This window comes from Paramormyrops kingsleyae, chromosome 17, assembly GCF_048594095.1.
Source record: "Paramormyrops kingsleyae isolate MSU_618 chromosome 17, PKINGS_0.4, whole genome shotgun sequence".
Classification (NCBI taxonomy): Eukaryota; Metazoa; Chordata; class Actinopteri; order Osteoglossiformes; family Mormyridae; genus Paramormyrops; species Paramormyrops kingsleyae.
Window position 1 is genome coordinate 356172 of NC_132813.1, and position 25195 is coordinate 381366.

At 41.2% G+C, this 25195-nt stretch overlaps 1 protein-coding gene across 4 annotated transcripts in view; it reads right to left on the reverse strand.

The window, feature by feature from the left end:
* The window catches only part of LOC111833814 (alpha-2-macroglobulin), a 41579-nt gene extending 16705 nt beyond the window's left edge, over positions 1-24874 (reverse strand). Inside the window, exons 1-20 of one of the 4 annotated variants that reach the window (XR_002835846.2) lie at positions 24576-24873; positions 23465-23645; positions 21684-21840; positions 21395-21447; positions 21160-21180; positions 19676-19844; positions 19350-19434; positions 19103-19199; positions 18853-18967; positions 18333-18448; positions 14500-14667; positions 9194-9397; positions 7620-7683; positions 7342-7487; positions 7100-7249; positions 2186-2302; positions 1759-1831; positions 1472-1628; positions 650-875; positions 282-408 (exon numbers count right to left, since the gene is read on the reverse strand). Coding sequence is in view for 3 of the 4 variants with exons in the window: in XM_023792429.2 (XP_023648197.2) it covers positions 282-408; positions 650-875; positions 1472-1628; positions 1759-1831; positions 2186-2302; positions 7100-7249; positions 7342-7487; positions 7620-7683; positions 9194-9397; positions 14500-14667; positions 18333-18448; positions 18853-18967; positions 19103-19199; positions 19350-19434; positions 19676-19844; positions 21160-21180; positions 21395-21447; positions 21684-21840; positions 23465-23645; positions 24576-24715 (2566 nt within the window). In the remaining variant the exon portion in view is untranslated. Of the gene's footprint in view, positions 1-281; positions 409-649; positions 876-1471; positions 1629-1758; positions 1832-2185; positions 2303-7099; positions 7250-7341; positions 7488-7619; positions 7684-9193; positions 9398-14499; positions 14668-18332; positions 18449-18852; positions 18968-19102; positions 19200-19349; positions 19435-19675; positions 19845-21159; positions 21181-21394; positions 21448-21683; positions 21841-23464; positions 23646-24575 lie in introns of all 4 variants that reach the window. The other 3 variants (XM_023792430.2, XM_023792429.2, XM_072701706.1) reach the window with 3 other exon arrangements.
* Between the last annotated feature and the right edge of the window lie 321 nt (positions 24875-25195).

Sequence of the window (25195 nt, forward strand, 5' to 3'; positions counted from 1 at the left end):
ACAAAATAAATGTTTGTATGATTTTAAAGTAAAATAAAGTTTATAATCTTTAAATATCATTTGTTGTCATTTTTTAATGTGCCTCTCTGGTTAAACACTGGCCCCTTCTTGGCCCCCCTAGTAAAATTTGTCTAGAACCGCCACTGGTTATCAATGAAAGCTTCCTTTAAACTGGGACTTCCTATGAGCAAATGATTTGATCAGACTGTGGTGCAAATTGCAGCAGAGTACGCAGACAGCAGTGTGTCCCCCACATGATGGAGACAGAGACGGATAGAGACCTAGAGCAGCAGGCTTCAGGATCCACCTAAAGGTCCTGCTCTCTTCTTCACATACACAGTGCTTGTACTTGCAGCCTTCGCAGGCTTGGGCCGTGAATTCAGCCGACTCCGCCAGGCTCACCTGAACCTAAACATCAAGACACACAGTTTACTATCGGCACCAGTGACAGCAGCAGGAATTACACCCCTGTGTGCATCTCAGGTGTGAATGCAAGTGAGTTGGTGTGAGAATTACTAACATTCCAAAATCAGAGTGGGAAAAGAGAGGGAAGCTCTGAACATCATATAACACAGGGTCTTTTTTATTACCCGTTTATACACTCATATGCTGCCCTTCGCCCAGAAGAGGCCGTGCTGGGTGCACTCACCATGATACATCTAGGGAGGTAGCTGAACACGGAGGCTTTGAGGGTGAACACCTCACCCCGGACGACAGAGTAAGGCAACGTCAGGCTCACGAAGAAGGGCTGGTAGGCAGTGAGCTGGGCGCTGGGGGCCAGGCCAAAGCCCACTGGGGAGGTGCAGAAAGCCCCCGCCACCCATTTGGTGATGGTGTCTGGAATGGTGTGCGTCACATTCACGGAACCTGAGTCTCTGTGTAGGGAGGGGGAGACAGCTCTCACACTCACGCACTGCAGTCTGACACGGAACAGAGGATCCAGCCAAACAAAACGGATCCAAATGTAAATTCCAAGCAAGGCCCTGCTGCAGAAATGTTCTTGTTCCCCATCCTCCTCCTTTGGAGCTCACACAAGGGGGCTGCATGTACTAAGCTGGTTAGGGCTGAGCGGTGAGTGGATGGTTGCCAGTTTGGTACTGTGATTTCACATTTAGGCCCCTAAACCAAACTGCTCTAGAAACTTGCTGACACGGCTCTTGAAGCTGAATGCCGCTTTGGATAAATGCATCTCCTGAAGTAATGTACCCTAAATCGTCCATTCTGTGGCTTTGCCTGCAGTGTGCAAAGCCATTGAAAGGCTCTGTTTATGGTTCTGCCTATATGCAGGTGCACTTGCGTTATTTTATCAATTGGGGTTTACGTATGCTTGTTTTCTGAACATTTATAATACAAACGTCATTGTAGGTCGACTTATAGCATGAAATGTACAGCTACATAAACACTTCAGATAAACAGCCTGGTAGGTGGTAGAATGATGAGATATTCCCAACCCATCCCCGATGGGGCGTACCCAACTGGCACCAGGTCCCAGATCCAAGTCTCTGGGAAGTAGGTGCGGATGGTCTGCACTGGCGGTTCTTCTGCGACCCCCTCATCGTACTGTACGGCAAGCATGCTGGTCATGCCCCTCTTCTTGAATGTGTCTGATGATGGGTCTATAATAATGCCTGACAGGGGGTAATGGGGCAATAAAATACAAAAGCTTTCAATTCATAAACTGTGGAAGAGATGAACCACTATTACAACAAGAAAACATTCTTCCTGAAATAGACTTAATTAAATCTTTAGAAATATTACCAGGTCTTCGACTTCTGCCCAACACCTCAGGTGTCCTCACGATGTAACTTGTTATGACTTTTACTCCAATTTCCTAAAATAAAATACCAAGATGAAGGTAATGGGGTTTGGCTGCACGGCGGCTCGGTGGGGGCAGCCCACACCCCTGGGTGCGCCCAGCCTCTGCTAGGGGTCCTGGGGGGTTTCTGCAGGTGCCTCCTCCGGCTTTATCCCTTGGCCCAAAAACACACACTGTTCTCATTAAGTGTGCATCCACATGTCCTACACTGGACCGGCATCCAGTCCAGAGTAATGCGTAACCCAAGACACACATTCATTACCTCGTATCTCTTAAAGAGCAATAAGGCTTACTGAGTTAAATGCCCTTGGTTCTGTGCCGGACTTCTGACTACAAATGGAGCTGGCAGAGGAGCCGAGATGGACTCACCTTGAAGACGCTGTATATGTCATTATGGGATCTTTGGTAAAACAGGAAGCTGCTCACGTCATCCTTCACGCGCCAGTTGTATCCTGAAAGCCTCTGCAGCGGTAGCTGACTGTACATCTGTTGAGGGAAGGCGATTACAGATCTTTTAATGTTTTTATCAATGCACATAGAATTTTTATTTACCAGCACAGATATGCTGCTGAAGCAGTAATTGTTTGACATGGGTGTCCCGAATCCAGAGTGGGTGACATGAGCAGATTGGAATGCATCTGAAACCAGCTTTTGGTGACTAAGCAGCTGTGCTTACAGAGTTATCCCTCTCTGAGGATGGGGGGTATTAAACAAACTGGGCAGAAATGAATTTTAAGAACATAAGAACATAAGAAATTTACAAACGTGAGGAGGCCATTCGGCCCATCAAGCTCGTTTGGGGAGAACTTAACTAATAGCTCAGAGTTGTTAAAATCTTATCTAGCTCTGATTTAAAGGAACCCATGGTTTTAGCTTCCGCTACACTAGCAGGAAGACTATTCCATACTCTAACTACATGCTGTGTAAAGAAGTGCTTCCTCAAATTTGTTTTAAAATGTTCTCCCGCTAATTTCCACTTATGGCCACGAGTTCTAGTATTTAGACTAATATTGAAATAGTCATTTGGCTGAACAGCATCCAGACCCGTTAGAATCTTATAGACCTGAATCATATCCCCCCTTAGTCTCCTTTGCTCCAGGCTAAACAGATTCAGTTCCGCTAACCTCTCCTCATAAGACATTCCTCTAAGACCAGGAATCATTCTCGTAGCTCTTCGTTGCACCTTTTCTAAGGCAGCAATGTCCTTCTTGAGGTATGGTGACCAAACCTGCACACAGTATTCTAGGTGGGGTCTTACCAAGGAATTATATAAGTGTAACATCACCTCCCTTGACTTAAACTCCACACACCTAGAGATATAACCCAACATTCTGTTGGCCTTTTTTATTGCTTCCCCACACTGGCGAGAGTGGGACATGGAAGCATCAACATACATACCGAGATCTTTCTCATAATCAGCTACCTTTATTTCAGTGGAACCCATAAAATATCTGAACTTTATATTTCTGCTTCCTGCATGGATTACCTTACATTTATCTGTATTAAATTTCATCTGCCAAGTATCAGTCCATTCGCTAATTAAATCCAGATCCCGTTGAAGCCTCTCTGCTGCTAGATCAGTATCTGCTACACCGCCCACCTTGGTGTCGTCTGCAAATTTAACCAGTTTACTGTATGTATTTGTGTCAATATCATTAATGTAAATTAGGAACAATAGTGGTCCTAAAATTGAACCCTGTGGTACCCCACTATGAATGGAGGCCCACTGTGACATTGTGCCTCTAATAACTACTCGCTGCTTCCTGTCAGTTAGCCAGTTTTCGATCCAAGCTGCCACAGTTCCTAAAATCCCCGCAGCTTTAAGCTTTAGCAAGAGCCGTTTGTGGGGGACAACATCAAAGGCCTTCTGGAAATTTAAGTAAATCACATCATAGGCCTTTTTGTGATCAATTTCACTTGTAGCTTCCTCAAAGAACTCAAGTAGATTCGTTAAGCAGGATCTACCTCTCCTAAATCCATGTTGGCTATCCTTTATAATGTTATTTTCACTTGAATTATAGCTTCCATTATTTTTCCAGTAATGCTAGTTAAACTGATTGGCCTATAGTTTGCTGGATTACTTCTATCCCCTTTTTTGAATATGGGCGTTATATTAGCATGCTTCCAGTCTGATGGTACCACACCCGCAGATAACAATTTCTGGAATATTAAAGTTAAAGGTTGGCTAATAATATCCCTCATCTCTTTTAAGACTATAGGTAAGATGCCATCAGGGCCCTGCGATTTATTTATTTTGAGTTTAGCTAGGCTTAGTATCACATCAACCTCAGTTATACATATATTGGTCATAGACAATGCTGTATTCGTATTAATTGGTGGTAAGTTACTTGTGTTCTCTACTGTGAACACCCGTGAAAAATAATCATTAAACTCATTTACTATATCAATTTCGTTATCAATTATAAGGCCCTTACTATCCTGCAAATTAGTGATTTCAGCTTTTAGAGCTCTCTTGGAGTTCAAATATTGGAAGAAACCTTTACTGTCATCCTTAGCCTCCAATGCAATTTTTCTTTCTACATCCCTCTTGGATAGCCTAATGTTATTTTTTAACTCTGCCAGTAGACTTAGATACTCCTGCTTAATTTTTAAATCATTAGTTATTTTCCAATTGTGGAACAGAGCCCTTTTCCTCCTGACTTTATTCTTAATTTCCTTAGTAAACCACCTTGGTTGTCGTTTCCTAGATTTAGTTTTGCTGGAAACAGGTATGAAGTCCTCTTGCACTTGCAACAATGTGCTTTTAAAAAATTCCCATGCCTCTTCAACTGTTTTGCTATTTAACTCTGTCCAGTTTACAGTTTCTAATTTCCGTCTCATACCATTAAAGTTAGCCTTCCTAACATTGTATACTTTTAATTTCGACTTTGCTCTTCGGACACTAAAATTAACCTCGAATTTAACCATGTTATGATCACTACCGAACAATGGGTCTAAAACCTCTAATTTTCCAATCCTATCCTGGTTATTAGAAAAAACAAGATCAAGAAGGGCTTCTCCCCTGGTAGGAGTATTAACAAACTGAGTAAAAAAACAATCCTGTACTAATTCCACCATCTCAAGTTCATTTACAGAAGAGCCAGAGACTGTGTCCCACTGTATCCCAGGTAAATTAAAATCACCCATAACCACCACATCATTTTTATTACTCATAATCCTGATATCATCATATAACATTCTGCTTTCCTCTACAGCTACATTAGGTGCTCTATAACAAACCCCGACAATTAGGCCATTTGAATCTTTAGCAAGTTTTATCCATACAGCTTCTGAATTTTTATTTTTATCAGTGAGTTCCTTTGCCTGCAAGTTTTCTTTTACGTATACTGCAACACCACCTCCCTTCTTGCCTATCCGGTCTCTACGGAACAACGTATAACCATCCATATTATATTCATCACCATCATTGTCACTCATCCATGTTTCAGTTATTCCTATAACATCGTAATTGTCTGATGAAATTAAAGCCTCTAAGTCATTAATTTTGTTTCTAATACTTCTTGCATTCAAGTACAGACCACTAATGGTAGGCCTTTTACAGTGTCTACTTTTAATATTTATTTGGGCTTTCCGTCTCTCCCCACATAAATTCTTAACTGACCTCCCTGCCCCCCCAGTCCCTAGTTTAAACATTCCTCAACTATTCTGCACATACGTCTCCCCAATACACTGGTTCCCCTATGGTTCAGATGCAACCCGTCCGGCTTGAACAGGTCCCACCTGTTCCAGAAGGTCTTCCAGTGCCCCATAAACCTGAACCCCTCTTTCCTACACCACCATTTTAGCCACGCATTTAATCCCCTTATCTCAGCTAACTTAGCCTGACTTGCACGTGGCACGGGAAGTATTCCAGAGAATACCACCGTGGATGTTCTGCATCTAAGCTTATCCGCGACTTCTATAAATTTATCCTGCAGAACAGCCCTCCTGCCCTTTCCTATGTCATTGGTGCCAACATGCACCACGACCACTGGATCCACCCCGGCTGGGGCCAAAAGCCTGTCCACTCAATCTGGAAGGTCCCCTACCTGGGCAAGTAGGACCAACATCTTTCAGCTGTTTTTTTCTGGAGGTAAATTTTTAAAATGAAAAGATTTAGTCCAGCATTTGTTACTTGGTGAATTTGGATTTTTTTAAAAATCAAACTGTTAACAGCTTATTTATTCTGGGGGAGTAATAATAAGTCATAGCAAATGGACAATAAGTGATTCTTGATCTTGATATCCAAGCTAAGAGGTGAAAATAGAGATACTATAGGTGTGACAAACGCAGGCTACTTAATAAAGCTATTATGTGTGAAGCACCCCAAGTTAAGGAACAGCACGTAAAAAAACAGAGGTATGACAAATGGATGCTTTGGGAGGCGGGGTCTTCATGGAGTCAAAAGGCTCATTTATAAAGGCTTCGTATAAACAAAATAGCTGCAAAACATTGCTACACTCATTTATGCGAAGATTTGGGGATTTACAAATGAATAACAAACAAAACATGCAGTGAGAAAGTTCGCACATTTCCGAATGGCCCGGAGCAGTCGTACAAAGGTTTTGGAGGAAACAGGAAAAATGCAACATCTGTATTTGTTGTAAACTGGGTTCAGAAATGCAGTTATTGACCAAAGTGATAACCAGCCATTTGTACTCAAAACTTTTGAAAATTTAGTGTTAAAAAAGTATGCTACAATTAGTCAATTTCCTTTATTAGTGCAGTATGTACATATAAAGCATACCTTGATAATTAATTTTATTACTATACTGCTAAAGCAATGATTCTTGTAAGGATAGAATTGCTGGCTAATTTAACATTACTACCTACATTCCAGTTTGGTTGGTTTGTAAACAAACAACTTTATGTGGCCTGTTAATTAGAGTAATTGTCTAATTTAGCCATGTCTTCTTTGCTTCTTCGTTCCTCCCGTGTGCCACGCCCCCTCATCTACCCATGTGAATTCCCTGTGTTTACCAGCTGGTTTGCGTTATTTCCGATTAGTTCAGTGTATTTAAGTCCATGTCAGAGTATGTTTTCTCAGTCCTGTCATTGACGTTACGTGTGTTTTGGATTGTGTCACCCCGTTAATAAATCCCTTTGTTGTATCCACGGCTTCCTTCGCCTACTTCCCTGTGCCGCCCATGACAGCCACACCCTCTGCTGACACAGTTGTGTAATTAAATACACAGTCAGAGAGATGAGGGCTATGTGGTGTAGGTATTCACTCATTTCAGGTAGATTCCTTGTGTGTCTGTCTATGACAGATAGATTTCCTACCCAGTCCACAGTCAGCTCCTGTTCTGGTGCCATCAGAAGCATGCTCTGGTCGATGGCCCTCAACGAACACAGCGACCCCGGGTGAGCCGTCAGCTCCAGTGACGTCTCCTCCCCTGGAAGCTGCTGGAGGGAGGGGAACTTGAGGGACACCTGGAGAACAGTAACGGTAAACAGCACTGTTAACAGAAAGCAGGGTCTTCACTCAGGCCTCTTGTCTGAAGATAATCTGTCCTGCCGGTTACCTTGTTATTCAGGCATTTCTGGATGGGAACACTGTAGCTGTCTGCCACGATCTCCTGAGTGGGCAGTAGCGTGTAAATCACCAGCTGGGCATAGGGAGCCCAGGATCTTATCTGCCTCAGTGGGACAGTAAGCTCACCAGTGTTCACTAGAACAATAAACGGCCATGGGAACCCATGTGGATGAACACAGATATATATATATATGTGTTATTTACACATCATTACTTTTCCAAACATTACAGGAATTAAAAAGTAACTTAAGGGTCTAAATGAATCACCTTCTGCTTCCTTCACTGCTATTTCCAGCTGTCCATTCTGCACAAGGTGGCCTCTGGAAAATACCTGATCACATGGGGAGGGACAGAGAAGGAACAAAGAGCCCAGGTGGGTATGGAGACGCTGGCTGCTCCGAGAGGCTGCGGACTGGGCTTGTCTTCGACCTGTGTTCTGTCTTACTTTGTGTCACTAACTTACAGCCATGGAAAAAATTAAGAGACCACTCTGTATTTTAAAACACATCTGCATTTTTTAATTCCTGGCTTAACTGTGGTTCTGCTGGCAGAAGGCAATGCTGAGCAGCAGCTTGTACACAAGAATAGGGTGAAGCAGGAGACACTGGGAACAACCAAAAACCAGCCAGGGAGAGGACAGAAGCAACTTTCTAATGCCAAAAATGACAGTCAGCGTTTCTGTCAGTGCCTCATAAATCGGAGGATGACATCAAGTGACCTTCAAAAAGAATGGGAAACATTAAGTGCAGGTGTGAAGTGCACTGTTAGGACAGTTCATATCAGGCTCAGAAAAGCAGGACTGAAGTCCCATAAAGCAAGGATGAAGCCCTTCATTAATGAGAAACAGGGAAGAACCAGGCTGCAGTTTGCAAAATAAAAACAATATGTATGTTAAATAATTTTTTTTTTAAAAAAGGTTAATATCATGGGCCCTACTTTCAAGAAATTATCATGCTCAGCGCAGGTTTACTCAGTGTAAACAAGATTAGATCTCAGATTTATACAGAATGAAAATTTCAACGGCAAAAACAGTTCATGACTGAAAGCGGGTTGCTTACAATCTGAAACATTTTGGGGGCTACCGGTTTGAGCATAATGATGGCTTTCTTTCTGTGACAACCATCCAACAAGAGTTTTGAAGAACTGCAAAATCTGGGATCATCAGCAATAACGTCTGGAACAGTAGTGAGTCCACGTACGAAGAACACCCACCAGGTTTTTGTTCGTCAACAGCGCAATCACTTTCCACTGCCTAAAGATCGCTGTATACCTGCAGTACTCCTGACTTCATCTCATTTTAAGAGCGACACACACGGGCACTCAGGTACATTTGCTGTTTACACAACGTGGGCACTGGATGGAAATATGACAGCAGCGTCAGGCTCATGCAAGCATAAACACCTGCGTCATGCCCAGTGCCGCTTTGCGATGACGTGAAGTAGGACCCAACATCGCCCATCGCTTGTAGACAAAAGGAACACAGTCCAATGAATGTATGGAAAAATTCAAGACAAACCTTAGCAAAAAAGGAAACAGCTACACTTCTTAAATTTGGCAGATAGATCCGCCGACGCGATACCCCCCTCTTCCCAATCGGCGAAAAAGAACTCAAATGGCCACTTGGGGGCCCCTACCCATGTCAGCTTAGGGCCCTCTGACAAGTTAGTTCACCCCAGATATTACACAAAGCTAGCACCCTTTTTGTAGCTGTACTGTAGTACGGTGCACTGAAGTTCAGCATAAGTACCTACCTGAGCAGCTGCTCCACAGCCTGTCCTGTGATTGTTAGTGGATGTAGGGTCTCTGGCCCATAGCCTCTCAGTCATCGTCTACAGACTCACCAAGTAGTAAAAGTACAGTGACTCCTGGCCCTTCTGCAGTGCTGTGCTCTGGATGATGTAGTTTGCCCGGACAAGTCCTTCCTGATCACATGGAAGCTTCCCCTGGACCACCATGATCTTCAGATAGCTGTTGCTCTTTGAAAAAAATGCCTTGACAGTCTTCTCACGGATGCAAATCCGTGACGGGCATGTTTGGGGACGGGCCTGTGTGAGAGCTGGACATAAGCATTCAGCGCTGGAAAGATGATTACAGCACCTTATATGTAAGCAATAACATACGAGAAGGAGTGTAATTGTACTCCAATATATCTCAGCTGAGATTCGGTTGTAAATAATCACAGCCGTGATATATTGGAGTAGAACCACACGACTTCCAGCATCTTTCTGCTGTCCCACCAAGCAGCAGACGTCCATGGGATATTGTTTTATGGGCTAAATCTTGTCGGCCCCTTACAGCCTTTATTTAGACCAGAAGCAGTCATTGAAAATTGAGCTGGGTTTAGTCCGTCTATTTTGGTCCACATTTAGCCCAAGATGGGCGTCTCATTTGTACCACATATACTGTAGCCTTAATACAGCCAAGAAAATGCACTGCAGCAAGTGGGGAATCATCACGGTGAGTGTTGTGCTGTGTAAATCCTGTACGCTATTGAATATAATCAATCTTATTAAAAGACCAGTTATGCCGCAAGGTACCGTTTGTCACTCCAGGAACTAGTGGCCATCTGCGTGCTTTATAGTCTTATTTAGAAGACCAGTTTTTTGATTGCAGTCACAGATTTTTATAACATTGAGTTTCCTCTTGCAGGGACCGAAAAGCAATGGTCCCCACAACGTCAAAATAAGGTTTCATCACATTATTGTGACATTTGGTCCTCACAATGTAATATAAACGTGATCCACACATACACACAGTAGTCTTAGGCAGTCGAATTTAACATTAGAACATGTAAATTAACAGTAACACAAATAAAAAATAAACCAGAATTTCTTCTTTTCCTCAAAAAGTGACTTATACAGTACCTGTTTGGATGACTATATGAATATTGTGGTGCCCTAATGACCAGCCATGTGACATTCCAGTCTATTAACCTGATCAGCTAAGTTACTTATACCTGTTTGGATGACTATATGAATATTGTGGTGCCCTAATGACCAGCCAAGTGACATTCCAGTCTATTAACCTGATCAGCTAAGTTACTTATACCTGTTTGGATGACTATATGAATATTGTGGTGCCCTAATGACCAGCCAAGTGACATTCCAGTCTATTAACCTGATCAGCTAAGTAACTTATACCTGTTTGGATGACTATATGAATACTGTGGTGCCCTAATGACCAACCAAGTGACATTCCAGTCTATTCTCCTGATCAGCTAAGTTACTTATACCTGTTTGGATGACTATATGAACACTGTGGTGCCCTAATGACCAGCCAAGTGACATTCCAGTCTATTAACTTGATCAGCTAAGTTACTTATACCTGTTTGGATGACTATATGAACACTGTGGTGCCCTAATGACCAGCCAAGTGACATTCCAGTCTATTCTCCTGATCAGCTAAGTTACTTATACCTGTTTGGATGACTATATGAATATTGTGGTGCCCTAATGACCAGCCAAGTGACATTCCAGTCTATTCTCCTGATCAGCTAAGTTACTTATACCTGTTTGGATGACTATATGAATATTGTGGTGCCCTAATGACCAGCCAAGTGACATTCCAGTCTATTCTCCTGATCAGCTAAGTTACTTATACCTGTTTGGATGACTATATGAACACTGTGGTGCCCTAATGACCAGCCAAGTGACATTCCAGTCTATTCTCCTGATCAGCTAAGTTACTTATACCTGTTTGGATGACTATATGAACACTGTGGTGCCCTAATGACCAGCCAAGTGACATTCCAGTCTATTAACCTGATTAGCTAAGTTAATTATACCTGTTTGGATGACTATATGAACACTGTGGTGCCCTAATGACCAGCCAAGTGACATTCCAGTCTATTAACCTGATCAGCTAAGTTACTTATACCTGTTTGGATGACTATATGAATACTGTGGTGCCCTAATGACCAACCAAGTGACATTCCAGTCTATTAACATGATTAGCTAAGTTACTTATACCTGTTTGGATGACTATATGAATATTGTGGTGCCCTAATGACCAGCCAAGTGACATTCCAGTCTATTCTCCTGATCAGCTAAGTTACTTATACCTGTTTGGATGACTATATGAACACTGTGGTGCCCTAATGACCAGCCAAGTGACATTCCAGTCTATTCTCCTGATCAGCTAAGTTACTTATACCTGTTTGGATGACTATATGAACACTGTGGTGCCCTAATGACCAGCCAAGTGACATTCCAGTCTATTAACTTGATCAGCTAAGTTACTTATACCTGTTTGGATGACTATATGAACACTGTGGTGCCCTAATGACCAGCCAAGTGACATTCCAGTCTATTCTCCTGATCAGCTAAGTTACTTATACCTGTTTGGATGACTATATGAACACTGTGGTGCCCTAATGACCAGCCAAGTGACATTCCAGTCTATTAACCTGATTAGCTAAGTTACTTATACCTGTTTGGATGACTATATGAATATTGTGGTCCCCTAATGACCAGCCAAGTGACATTCCAGTCTATTCTCCTGATCCTAAGTTGCTTATACCTGTTTTGATGACTATATGAACACTGTGGTGCCCTAATGACCAGCCAAGTGACATTCCAGTCTATTAACCTGATTAGCTAAGTTACTTATACCTGTTTGGATGACTATATGAACACTGTGGTGCCCTAATGACCAGCCAAGTGACATTCCAGTCTATTCTCCTGATCAGCTAAGTTACTTATACCTGTTTGGATGACTATATGAATATTGTGGTGCCCTAATGACCAGCCAAGTGACATTCCAGTCTATTCTCCTGATCAGCTAAGTTACTTATACCTGTTTGGATGACTATATGAATATTGTGGTGCCCTAATGACCAGCCAAGTGACATTCCAGTCTATTCTCCTGATCAGCTAAGTTACTTATACCTGTTTGGATGACTATATGAACACTGTGGTGCCCTAATGACCAGCCAAGTGACATTCCAGTCTATTCTCCTGATCAGCTAAGTTACTTATACCTGTTTGGATGACTATATGAACACTGTGGTGCCCTAATGACCAGCCAAGTGACATTCCAGTCTATTCTCCTGATCAGCTAAGTTACTTATACCTGTTTGGATGACTATATGAACACTGTGGGGCCCTAATGACCAGCCAAGTGACATTCCAGTCTATTCTCCTGATCAGCTAAGTTACTTATACCTGTTTGGATGACTATATGAATATTGTGGTGCCCTAATGACCAGCCAAGTGACATTCCAGTCTATTCTCCTGATCAGCTAAGTTACTTATACCTGTTTGGATGACTATATGAATATTGTGGTGCCCTAATGACCAGCCAAGTGACATTCCAGTCTATTCTCCTGATCCTAAGTTGCTTATACCTGTTTTGATGACTATATGAACACTGTGGTGCCCTAATGACCAGCCAAGTGACATTCCAGTCTATTAACCTGATTAGCTAAGTTACTTATACCTGTTTGGATTACTATATGAACACTGTGGTGCCCTAATGACCAGCCAAGTGACATTCCAGTCTATTCTCCTGATCAGCTAAGTTACTTATACCTGTTTGGATGACTATATGAATATTGTGGTGCCCTAATGACCAGCCAAGTGACATTCCAGTCTATTCTCCTGATCAGCTAAGTTACTTATACCTGTTTGGATGACTATATGAATATTGTGGTGCCCTAATGACCAGCCATGTGACATTCCAGTCTATTAACCTGATCAGCTAAGTTACTTATACCTGTTTGGATGACTATATGAACACTGTGGTGCCCTAATGACCAGCCAAGTGACATTCCAGTCTATTAACATGATTAGCTAAGTTACTTATACCTGTTTGGATGACTATATGAACACTGTGGTGCCCTAATGACCAGCCAAGTGACATTCCAGTCTATTAACCTGATTAGCTAAGTTACTTATACCTGTTTGGATGACTATATGAATATTGTGGTCCCCTAATGACCAGCCAAGTGACATTCCAGTCTATTCTCCTGATCCTAAGTTGCTTATACCTGTTTTGATGACTATATGAACACTGTGGTGCCCTAATGACCAGCCAAGTGACATTCCAGTCTATTAACCTGATTAGCTAAGTTACTTATACCTGTTTGGATGACTATATGAACACTGTGGTGCCCTAATGACCAGCCAAGTGACATTCCAATCTATTCTCCTGATCAGCTAAGTTACTTATACCTGTTTGGATGACTATATGAATATTGTGGTGCCCTAATGACCAGCCAAGTGACATTCCAGTCTATTCTCCTGATCAGCTAAGTTACTTATACCTGTTTGGATGACTATATGAATATTGTGGTGCCCTAATGACCAGCCATGTGACATTCCAGTCTATTAACCTGATCAGCTAAGTTACTTATACCTGTTTGGATGACTATATGAACACTGTGGTGCCCTAATGACCAGCCAAGTGACATTCCAGTCTATTCTCCTGATCAGCTAAGTTACTTATACCTGTTTGGATGACTATATGAACACTGTAGTGCCCTAATGACCAGCCAAGTGACATTCCAGTCTATTCTCCTGATCAGCTAAGTTACTTTCTTCATTTTTGTAACTGAATTATATGTATAAAAAGCTGCTAGCATGACACAGTCTCTCTGCGTACTAGTAAAAAGCCTTGGTTCTGTTTCAGTTAACTTCTTAATTTATTTGTTTGGTTATTTAATTCTAAATAACCTCCGGGTACTCCGGTTTCCCCGCACAGTCCAAAAACATGCTGAGGCTAATTGGCGTTACTAAATTGCCCTTAGGTGTGCATATGTGAGTGATTGGTGTGTGAGTGTGCCCTGCGATGGGCTGGCCCCTCATCTAGGGTTGTTCCCTGCCTCGTGCCCGTTGCTTCCGGGATAGGCTCCGGACCCCCCGCAACCCAGTAGGATAAGCGGGTTGGACAATGGATGGATGGACAATTTATTGTCTATCTCAAGAAATGTAAGGCTTCATTCATATCTATAATGTGTTTTAGATAGCTCATAATAATGCTTTGTAATGCATTATGTAAGTGTCTATTATGCATTATAATTGAGAGATTCATAGAAAGTATTACCTAAGCAATTCATCTTACCACCTTAAGAGGTGTCCCCAATGGTGCCCCCTGGTGGCAGTGTATGCACTCTATGCATTAGGAGGCAGGAGCAGGAGCAGATTCTCACCCGGAGTTTGACACGGTCTTGCGTCCAGTGGGAAGTGTTCAGTGAGAAAAAGGCAATGCCTTCGCTGTTTGTTCTCTGCATCCAGGTCTCAGATATCGCTCCATAATTCACTCGAAGGTTAACAACCTTATTGGCCATTGGGGAAAGGGCCTCTCCGACTGCTTTCAGCTGACAACAAAAGAACGTAGAAGCTATTATCCAATATGTTAGAACCACACACAATTTAGCTTAAAACTTCCATCACACAAGAGTCTGAATAATCCTCTTGAAAATCCAGTTTTCTGAATCATAACTGTTAAAAATGTGATTGCACTACTGCACTTCGATTCACCATTCAGCATGATGCTGTTTGTCAACACTGTTTACATTAGTTTTGTATTTTATTTTATTTGTCTTTTATAAGTTTGGAGAGAAGCACACAGAGTTTCATTGTACATGAACAACAACAACAAAAATACTCTGCTTTTGTCTAGTTGTCCAAATGGTAGATTCTGTACCCCTCAGTCCTATACCGATAGGTAGCTGAAAGATGGATGGATTATAGATGATGGATGATATGTATGGTAGACCTTGTCATTTTTAATTCTTCTTTATGGATCATCAAAAAAGTATGCATAAAAACCGCACTTGATTAGTTATTCTTATATCAAAATGACGTAAGAGAATAAAAGCAGCACATGTACCATCTATGACCTATACAGAAATAGGAGTGTAACCCACTCAAGTTTGCCTTGGTTTTATTTTGAATCACTTTCTGTTGATAATACCTACTACCGCTAGGGGCAGACTGTTAATTATGCAGAACCTGAAACGGTACGTATTATCGGGATAAAATTAGTTTTTTCCTTTCTGGGAAAGTAGAGGTCGCTCGTGAAGTGGAGCTTGTTAAAATCCAGGTTAATTTTTTTAATTTTTAGTCAGAATTTATGTAGATATGTGTCCGGAAGAATACTTATTTGTATTAATAAGAACTCCGGTGAGTTTTTCGAATATATTATTATTTCTGTTATCTGCTGCATGTTAGTTAGCAATGCATTGCCTTATCATGCTAAGAATTAGCAAGCAGAACATTAAAACCAGTCGGAGTGTAGTATGTGTATTTTATGTGACGATGCGAATTAAATGAGAGACTAGTTTATTTTTTTTGTTGTTGTTTTACAGAGACTTTTGTGACTGTAGTAAGGATTAATGATGTTAGCGCGGGAAAATTTGTATGTCAATTCTGTTCCCGCTGAAATCCTGTAATATTTATTTATTTATGGTTTATTTGACATGGACAGTGCACATTAATAAACATAAAATGTAAACGTTCCAGAATTAGCCAAAATGGCTATTTTACATCTGTTGTCCACGGACCGATGTAACAGGTCAAATACATAATAAAAGAAACAAGACATAAAATATACATAGATCATAATAAAAAAAGGAAATAAAAAGACACATAAAACATACAAAAAGAGAAGGGTCAGTAAATTTAGGGAGAAAAGAATAATAATAATAAATACATAAAAAAGCGAAAGACAGAACATGGCTGATGGCAGTAGTGATATAAATAAAGCAGCGCCCAGATACAACGAACTGGAGGTGCTGGGTAGTGTGATGTTATTTAGTGTTGACATGTTTGGAGGCTAATTAAACATTTTTTAAAATTGTGTTTGAATGTGTGGTATGTTTTTATGTCTCTGATGTGGGATGGAATCATGTTCCACTCAGGTGCAGCTCTAATGGAAACCGCAGATTGGCCAAAACTGCTTTTTCTCATCTGAATTATACAGTCACCTCTAATTGTACGTCTTGTAGATATATTTGTAGATGAACCTGTTTTTATGAATTGTCGTAAAACCAAAGGAGCATGTCCATTGATAATCTTATATGTTAGACATAATAAGTTTGTGTATTTCACAAGGTTTTCCCAACTCAGAAGTTTATATTTAGTTAAAATAAGACAGTGATGATGATGTCTAGGTTTTTTATGAAGAACTTTGAGTGTTTGTTTATATAATGAGCAGATGAGCATAAGAGAAGTTTTACTGGCCTGAGACCAAGTTGTTAAGCAATATGTAATGTGAGAGAAGATCATTGAATGCATTTACATGATTGCAGCCTTTGTTGACATACAGTTTCATATGAATCTAAAGTTTACCAAATTGAATTTAACTCGCTGACAGACCTTTTTAATTTGAGTTTTAAATGAAAGATTACTATCAATCAGAACACCAAGATATTTATATTCTGACACTACCTGCAGTCTTTCTCCAGCTACATATACATCTTTCTCAGTAAAGTGTTTATTTGACTTTCTAAAAAACATGCATACTGTTTTAGACACATTCAGTTGTAGACAGTTTTTTTTTTTAACCATGTTGGAATATGTTGCATTGACTTTAACTGATCTGCGACTTGTGCTGCACTGCTACCATGGATGAAAATCACAGTATAATCTGCATACATTTGAATATTAACATCAGGGCAAACTGTTGGCAGATCATTAACATACAGGGTGAATAAAAGTGGACCCAGTTTGGATCCCTGCGGAACACCAGTAAGCATACCAATGGGTTTTGATTGATGACTCTTAACTCTAACAAACTGTGAGCGATTTGCTAGATAGGACCCAAACCAGTTAATTGCATGTGTTGTGAAGTTAAAAGTAGACAATTTATACACAAGAACACTATGATTAATGGTGTCAAATGCCGTTTTTAAATCTACAAAATGGCTCCAACAACAACTCCTTTGTCTAATAGAGATCTAAATTTTTCTGTGAAAAAACAGTTTGCTGTCTCAGTTGAGTGGTTAGCACGAAAGCCAAATTGCATAGGATGAAGTGAAGATGGGCATGTGTTTAAAAATGCAATCATTTGTTCTGATTTTGTTATTATGGGGTGAATTTATTTTGTGGTTTCTGTACATAAGCCTGTGCATTAAGGCAATGTAATGTGTGAGCAGTGTAGTTGATTTAATTGCTATAACTGATAAGTGCAATTGCTTTGTACAGATTGGTTTTTTTTTTCCTTGTGCGACTCTGATGAGATCTGACCTGAACGGCGAGCCAGAAAACCTCATGCATCTACATGATCATTGATTTGTCCTTTCGCAGAAGAGGGTCCCGACGGAGTCAGATAAGCCTTTTTGAGAATTTGTTGATATTAATACTTAGATTTTTGTTTTTTTTCTTTTGGGACATTTTCTACCCAAGTAGCAGACTCGAAGAAAAGGCCTTGGAAACGAAAAAAACATACTGATTGAGAGAGGAGTACCTTGTTTCTTTTGATTGCGGAAAGCGTGGACATTTTACCCAATTTGGTATTCCTTTCTTTGTATCAAATCCGATTTAGTTTCTTATGCTTAGTTTTTTTTTTTGGGTACCTGTAATATAGTTATAATTAATTTATTCCTGCTTACAGCAGCATGTAAATAAATAGGTTGTCATAAATAATTTGTTGAATGGTTGTGCCCAAGTGTTTTTTTGTCCTCCTGCAGTCGGACCTAGTTGATCTGTTATAAATATTGTTTCAAACTGGACGTGTTGCATTTGCACCAGCCAAGTCATGTTACAGCAGCATAAAGGCAGCACATGTACCATGTAACATCCTGTACAGAAGTAGGAGATTAAAGGTAGCACATGTACCATGTAACGACCTGTACAGAAGTAGGAGATTAAAGGCAGCACATGTACCATGTAACGACCTGTACAGAAGTAGGAGATTAAAGGCAGCACATGTACCATGTAACGACCTGTACAGAAGTAGGAGGATAAAGGCAGCACATGTACCATCTAATGACTTGTGCAGATAGACAATCTGGGACAGACGTGACACAAGGGCTCTTACTTTGACTTCATACAGGATTCCTCGTCTGAAAGTGGGCGGTGCCTCCTCAAACAACACATTTTCCATGTCAGTGCTGCGGAATATCACCGAGTGGGCCTCCCCCTTCAGGATCACTCCTAATCCAGTCACCAACAAAAATCAGCAGGGCCTGTCCACACTAAGCAGAAGCTGTTCTGCAGTTGCTTTGTTCTTAATCATGACCATGCAGAACCAAAGCAGCAGGTATTGACTATGTGGGCTTCATGTCAGCTCACTCGCAGGCGGACCCTGAGTCAGTGGAGTCGTATTATGCATGTGATTCCATTGTCCCAAGTGTCTGTGCTGTACAGTATATATTCATTCAAATAATTACACTTTATGACACTTGTAATTATAAAGTAAAACCATGAAGTCTACTGAGGAATGAGTGTGATTTGCAATAACTGATTTAATGCTTCCGGAAGTGTAAATGTGCATGGATTAACAATAAATATATGCTTATTTTTAATGGGTTTATATATTATATAAAAACATCACTCACCTGTCCCAGACTCCTCTAACTCACTCTCGACATACAGATTCCGGGTGTTTCCAAGTACTCCTCTTCTCAATGCAGGTATGTCCAGCGTTTGCGAGGCACATCCCCCCCTGTCAGTCTAGATCAGACAAGCAGCTGTCAGTGCAGTAATGAGACAGCAGGAATGGAAAGGCTTTGACTTGTCATTTCCACGCAGTTTACAGCATTTAAGTTTTATGGTACAGGGCCACTTGGGTCATATATGGCCTCTTACTGTCATGTTGTATGTCATGCATCGATTCATGCATCGATTGAGCTTCAGACACACTTTTGCCTTAACTGATCCTAGGACTGGCTTTCCATAGGTGTATCTACAAAAAAGTACGTCATGATTTATTTACCCTTTTAAGGAATTAGAATTCAAATTAGAGACAGACCAATGCAATGTCATTACAACAGAATATAACATGATGTTAAGCTACTCCAATGACCTTCGGGCAGAACAATTTGCTGAGACTTACTTTCCACAAACTTTCAGCACTGCCTTAGTGTCTTGAACATGCAAAAACGCAGGAAGATGCACTTTTACCTCATACTTGGGTAGAACTACATAAAAAACACAAGACCTGTTTTCAGGAGAGAGGCAGAAACATCCATTTTCAGCAGCAAATGTTTGAAGAACAAAAACAGGCAATTTTTAAAAACAGATTGGGTTATACAAGTAGATAATACTCAAATTATATATACAATATATATACAGACAGACAGATCGATAGATAATTTAGTGTTATAAAAAAAGAATGGGGAAGGTCATTGGCGTGGTTAGCAGGTGTGAAGGTGTCCTGACCATACTCTTGCACTTCAAAGGACTGGGAGGCTTGTCTGCCTGCTTCGTCCCAGACGGTGAAGACATAACTGCCCTGAGGCGACTCAGCACTCAGGCGATAGGAGAAGTCCAGAATCCCGCTGGCAGCTGACTGGTTTAACCACTGAGCAATACGATTGTGGTTGGGATCCTGCAAATACACCACAATGCAGACGGAGGAAGACAGAAATTACAATTTTAAGGACCTTTTAGCTTTGAATATATAAATAGCTATATGGACAGATCAGCACTTAAATGAAGGAAACATGGTGAATTGCCAATAGGTGAATTGTTACAAGGTGAATTTTCACTAGGCAACCATGACTCATGAGAGCAGCTCCACTGCACCATGACAGGGCATCTAACAGCATCTGAAGCTACTGGAGAGATCACTCTTACACCATTTGATGTTCACTGGTGGAAAATTAAACACAATATTAGTCCTCCGGAATTTCCCATAAGTGTTCAACTGGCTAGAGATAGATTGCTATAGTGAGATTATCCATCAGGTAAATAGCATTTTACCACACACACACACACACACACACACACACACACACACACACATTCATACCTAGAGGCAATTTGGCAACATAGTCATGGTAATTAGTAAACTGCCCCATCCTCACCCCTACCGTGACCAAAATGGAAGGTGTTATGCAAACCATAATGACACTTTATTGATCACAGTGGGGAAATTCCCTTTCTACCTATCCCAACTTGCTCTCCGTGGCACACAGGCAGGTACATAGGCAAGACCCAGCCTGGCAGTGAAGAGCAGTCACCTGCAGCAGCACCCATGGAGCTGGGGGTTAAGGGCCTTGCTCAAGGGCTGCCAGACATGTGACTATTCTGCTAAGGCTGGGCTCAAACTGGCAACTTTCTGGTTATGGGCACAGAGGCTCAGCCCACTGAGCCACATGCTGCCCATTACTGGAGCAAACATAGACTGAGTAATCAGGTTGCCACAAAGTAGACTGCTCCAGAAATCAAGCCACCCATCATCTTCTGGTTCCTGACCTCCTATCTTCTGGTTCCTGACTGGCTCTGATCAAAATGCCCTTTCCCACTGCAGGAACTTTTTTTCAGGAACCTGGAACTGATATACTGACTTATTATATACCAGTATATTTTTTGTCTAATATCACTGATACTGAGCAAAATGACTTGCTCATGCTCCATTCTTTTGGGAAGGTAGTATAGTTTCCTCACTTATGAAAATCTGACCTACAATTATGAAGTTTAACCTATAAGCTTTTTCCAGTTTATTGTCTTAGACTCTGTAAAAAGGCTGGTATCACACATAAGTTAGGAGATGAAGGTTGAGAAGCATAACAACATCTCCTGCACCAGAGAACATTATGTGGAAATAAACTCCATCCTCCCAAAGTGAGCGTTGCGCCTCTGGTCTGGTTCATTATGGATAATTTTAGAGAAAGTAAAATATATTAGAAAAAAATCCCTACCTTCAACTCCACAGTTTGGTACTGTTAAAAAAAAAACAGTGAAAATCATTATTGAATCATAGTACAATGTTAACAAGCAAGGTGAAATACCACAGTCAGAGGGTCAGACCGGCTTTTTGGCACTTTCCCGGTAATTATGAACAAAATAACTTCCAACCACCAGCTCCTATTGGCCAGTTTTTAAAAAATCCTACAGCTATTTGGTGTTAATCTACATCAGTATATAACAGCTCACCTTCTGGTTCAGGGGCAAAAAACTGAAATCCACTGTTGCAATTCGGAACATGACTATGGAAAACAGAACAGATGTAATTGTTATGGACTGAAATCTTTAAAGCAAGGATGGGCGGTTCCATACATAGAAGACAAAAGAAAAGTCAGATATAGAAGAAACACAGTGTAAACTTCATAGGATAAATAGATTCATGTGTACAGAAATATAAAATCACCTAAAACTTGTTTTACATAAAGTTTATTTTCTACTACAGAAAGCCATGGAGAATTAACTGAAAAGCAAACAGGACCTTCCTGTCCAGGCTTATAGATTGGTTTGTCAGTCTGCATGATGGGGAGGCTGCCAGACGGAATGATAAAGATCTTGGTATTTTCTGTTACAATCTCAGTGGGTCCCTTGAAAGTGGCACGTAAGGTGGCTACTCTGGGAGAGGACACAGCAGGAACCTGAACAGGGGAACGAGAAGAACATGGGGAGCACAGGTGAGCGGCACAACCATGATCATATTGGACATCCTGGGCTGTTGAAATTTACCTAACATGGATTATTAGACAACATATAAGGTCTCTTTTACTATTCATTTTTTATTAAGCAGTAATTGCAGTAATATTGTAAATCCTCAGGCTGTTTGGGGGCTAGGGTAGCTCACTGTTCAGCACTAGTGGAGCATATGCACTGTAGCGGGGCTGCGGGGCACATCACATAATACTGTCTTGGTATACAATGGTTTGTTATACTTCAGTGCGATATGCACTGTAGCGGGGCACATGGCATAATACTGTTTTGGTATACTATGATTTGGTATACTTCAGTGCGATATGCACTGTAGCGGGGCACATCACATAATACTGTTTTGGTATACAATGGTTCGGTATACTTCAGTGCAGTATGCACTGTAGCGGGGCACATGGCATAATACTGTTTTGGAATACTATGATTTGGTATACTTCAGTGCGATATGCACTGTAGCGGGGCACATCACATAATACTGTTTTGGTATACAATGGTTCGGTATACTTCAGTGCAGTATGCACTGTAGCGCGGCACATGGCATAATACTGTTTTGGAATACTATGATTTGGTATACTTCAGTGCGATATGCACTGTAGCGGGGCACACCACACAATCCTGTCTTGGTATACAATGGTTTGGTATACTTCAGTGCGATATGGACTGTAGCAGGGCACATCACATAATACTGTTTTGGTATACTATGGTTTGGTATACTTCAGTGCGATATGCACTGTAGCGGGGCACACCACACAATCCTGTCTTGGTATACAATGGTTTGGTATACTTCAGTGCGATATGGACTGTAGCAGGGCACATCACATAATGCTGTTTTGGTATACTATGATTTGGTATACTTCAGTGCGATATGCACTGTAGCAGGGCACATCACATAATGCTGTTTTGGTATACTATGATTTGGTATGCTCCGGTTGGTTATGCACTGAAGTGACGGTTGAAAAAAGGAACAGTTGGGTCCCTCCAGGACTTTTGGTTTCCTCACACAGCCCAAAGACACTCAGTTAGATGTTGCAACGTCTATTGCAAAGGTGTTACTAATCAAAAAGCACCCAGTGAGGCTGCTTGCCAGTGAACTTTTTAACTCAGAACAGCCTCTTTTAGTGCTAGAATTTCGGTTTTAATTTATTACTACACGAAAAGAATGTTTTACTTAAAACTACTGGTTGTTTCTAATGTAATGTATATATATATATATTTTTTTTAATTTTTTTATTTTTTTATTTTTTTTTTTAAATAATGATTTTTGTTATAATCCAATACATATGCAGTATTGTTACTGAATTAAGCAAGCATCCCAGGACTTTCTGTGAGAACTGTTTGTATCAAGTGAAGTAAAACTTCACTAATTCACTTTGAGCTGTCATTGAAAATGGCTCAATATGTGATTTTAATCACAAACTGTAGGGAACAATAGTTTTTCTACTAAATTATTAACACTTTTACTTGGACAAATTGAACACACAATATACCCCTAAATCCAATTTTTGACATAGTTTTAATGATTTGTTCTTGCACACATGACTGTAAAGAAAGCCGAACCTGGAAAGGCACGCAGCGGAAGACAGGGTGAGCTGCCACCTCCTCCATTAAGACGACAGTGTCGTCACCCTCCATCAGCAGTGAGATGTTGAACGTCACAGGCATCTGAGACTCCAGGTGGACGCATACTGTCTCTGTGCTTCCGCTCACGGTTTGCGAGGTGACAGTCACCAGGTAATCCCTAATGGGAAAATCAATTAATTGTGGCAAAAGAAAGTCCCACTTAGACAGACTGAGTCATGCCAGGAAGGCATCTGCTTTCCAGCCCCGCCTGTCATATGCAGGGCTGTGAACCCATGCAAACTCCGCACACGGAGCCGGAGCTCAGACCCGAAGCGGAACCACAGCCTGGCCTGCAGCCCCAGGCAGCGATTCCTAAAGGCTTCAGAGGCATGAATGGACAGGTCAGTGTGGACGAGCTCAGGCAGCTGCTGCAGTGCAGGAGAGAGGCAAGCAACAGCCTTAACATACATCACACGAGAAGCACCATTTAGGGCGACATTTAGGGAGATTGATCTTTTTCAGAAGACGTTTTAGGGTTGGCATTTTCAACATGAAGAGGTGAAGGACCTCTCGGCTGTTATTGTCGTCAGGGAGGTGGGGGGGCTATCGAAGGTATTAAATTGTTTTTCGGTCCGGATAAAACACGGTACATATCGCGTCCTGATTACGGGACCATTCTATTTAACACCTGTATTTAACGGACTGAGGGAAATTAGAAGCAATCTGCAGTCTACTGTAACTAAAACTTCACCTTAATGTTAAAGTACTCACATTTTATATAACAGGCGTATATGCATATACTTAAACAATCAATTAGTACAGGTCAATATTTAAGACACCGCAAAAAAGTGTGATTTCTGTAGAAATTAGATCAAAATACTTTAGCATGTTATTTTACGTAACTTTTGAGTTCTTATTGGGCTGCATATAAAATTTCTAATTTTAAACAAGGAAAGACGGTATAATTATTTTCTAAAATCTACTGTGCCGTTGCCAATCCATAAATGTCTGCTTGACACACGGACCACTTACGAGTCACTTTAGGAAAACAGTACTAGGTTTCTCAGAATCACACAAAAAAAGAAATTCGTTTAATAAGGTTACTCACAATACGTCTGCGCCGCCCGTGCCTGCAGCCTGCAGCAGGAAGGGAAGAAGCAGCAGCTGGAACATGGCTGTGTCCGAGCTCAAGTTCGTGAAACGTTTCCCCATCCAAACGCGATACAGGAGAATATATTTACAGTACATGCCCCTTGCACTTAACGGGAATCGTTACGTCATTTATTTGTGCAGGATACCCTACCAGTAAATGCGATGGGTTGCATAACAAGTAGCTCGTTGGTGTTCTTTCGCAGGAGCGTCAACAAGATTTTAATCCAGGTTACCCCGCCCCCCCGCGCTGGATTCTTGGCACCCGCAAATAATGTGCAGTGAAACCTGTTCAGAGATGTTAAAATGAATTTATGCAGGGGCATCTACAACTTTTACAGTCGCCACAGCATCCCCTGGCGTCGGTGGTGATACCAACCTCTTTACATAAGGCAATAACCGTCGCCTGTATACCCGCGAAAATTTCACTGCCAGAACTCTCCCCCCCCCCATCCACCTCCCTGAAATCAGTATGCTGAAGGTGGGATGTCAGCATAATTTTATTCCGATCTATGGGCCTGATTGGTAAAGTATAAACATTGGTCAGTATGTTATTATAATAATCAATACTTTATTAAT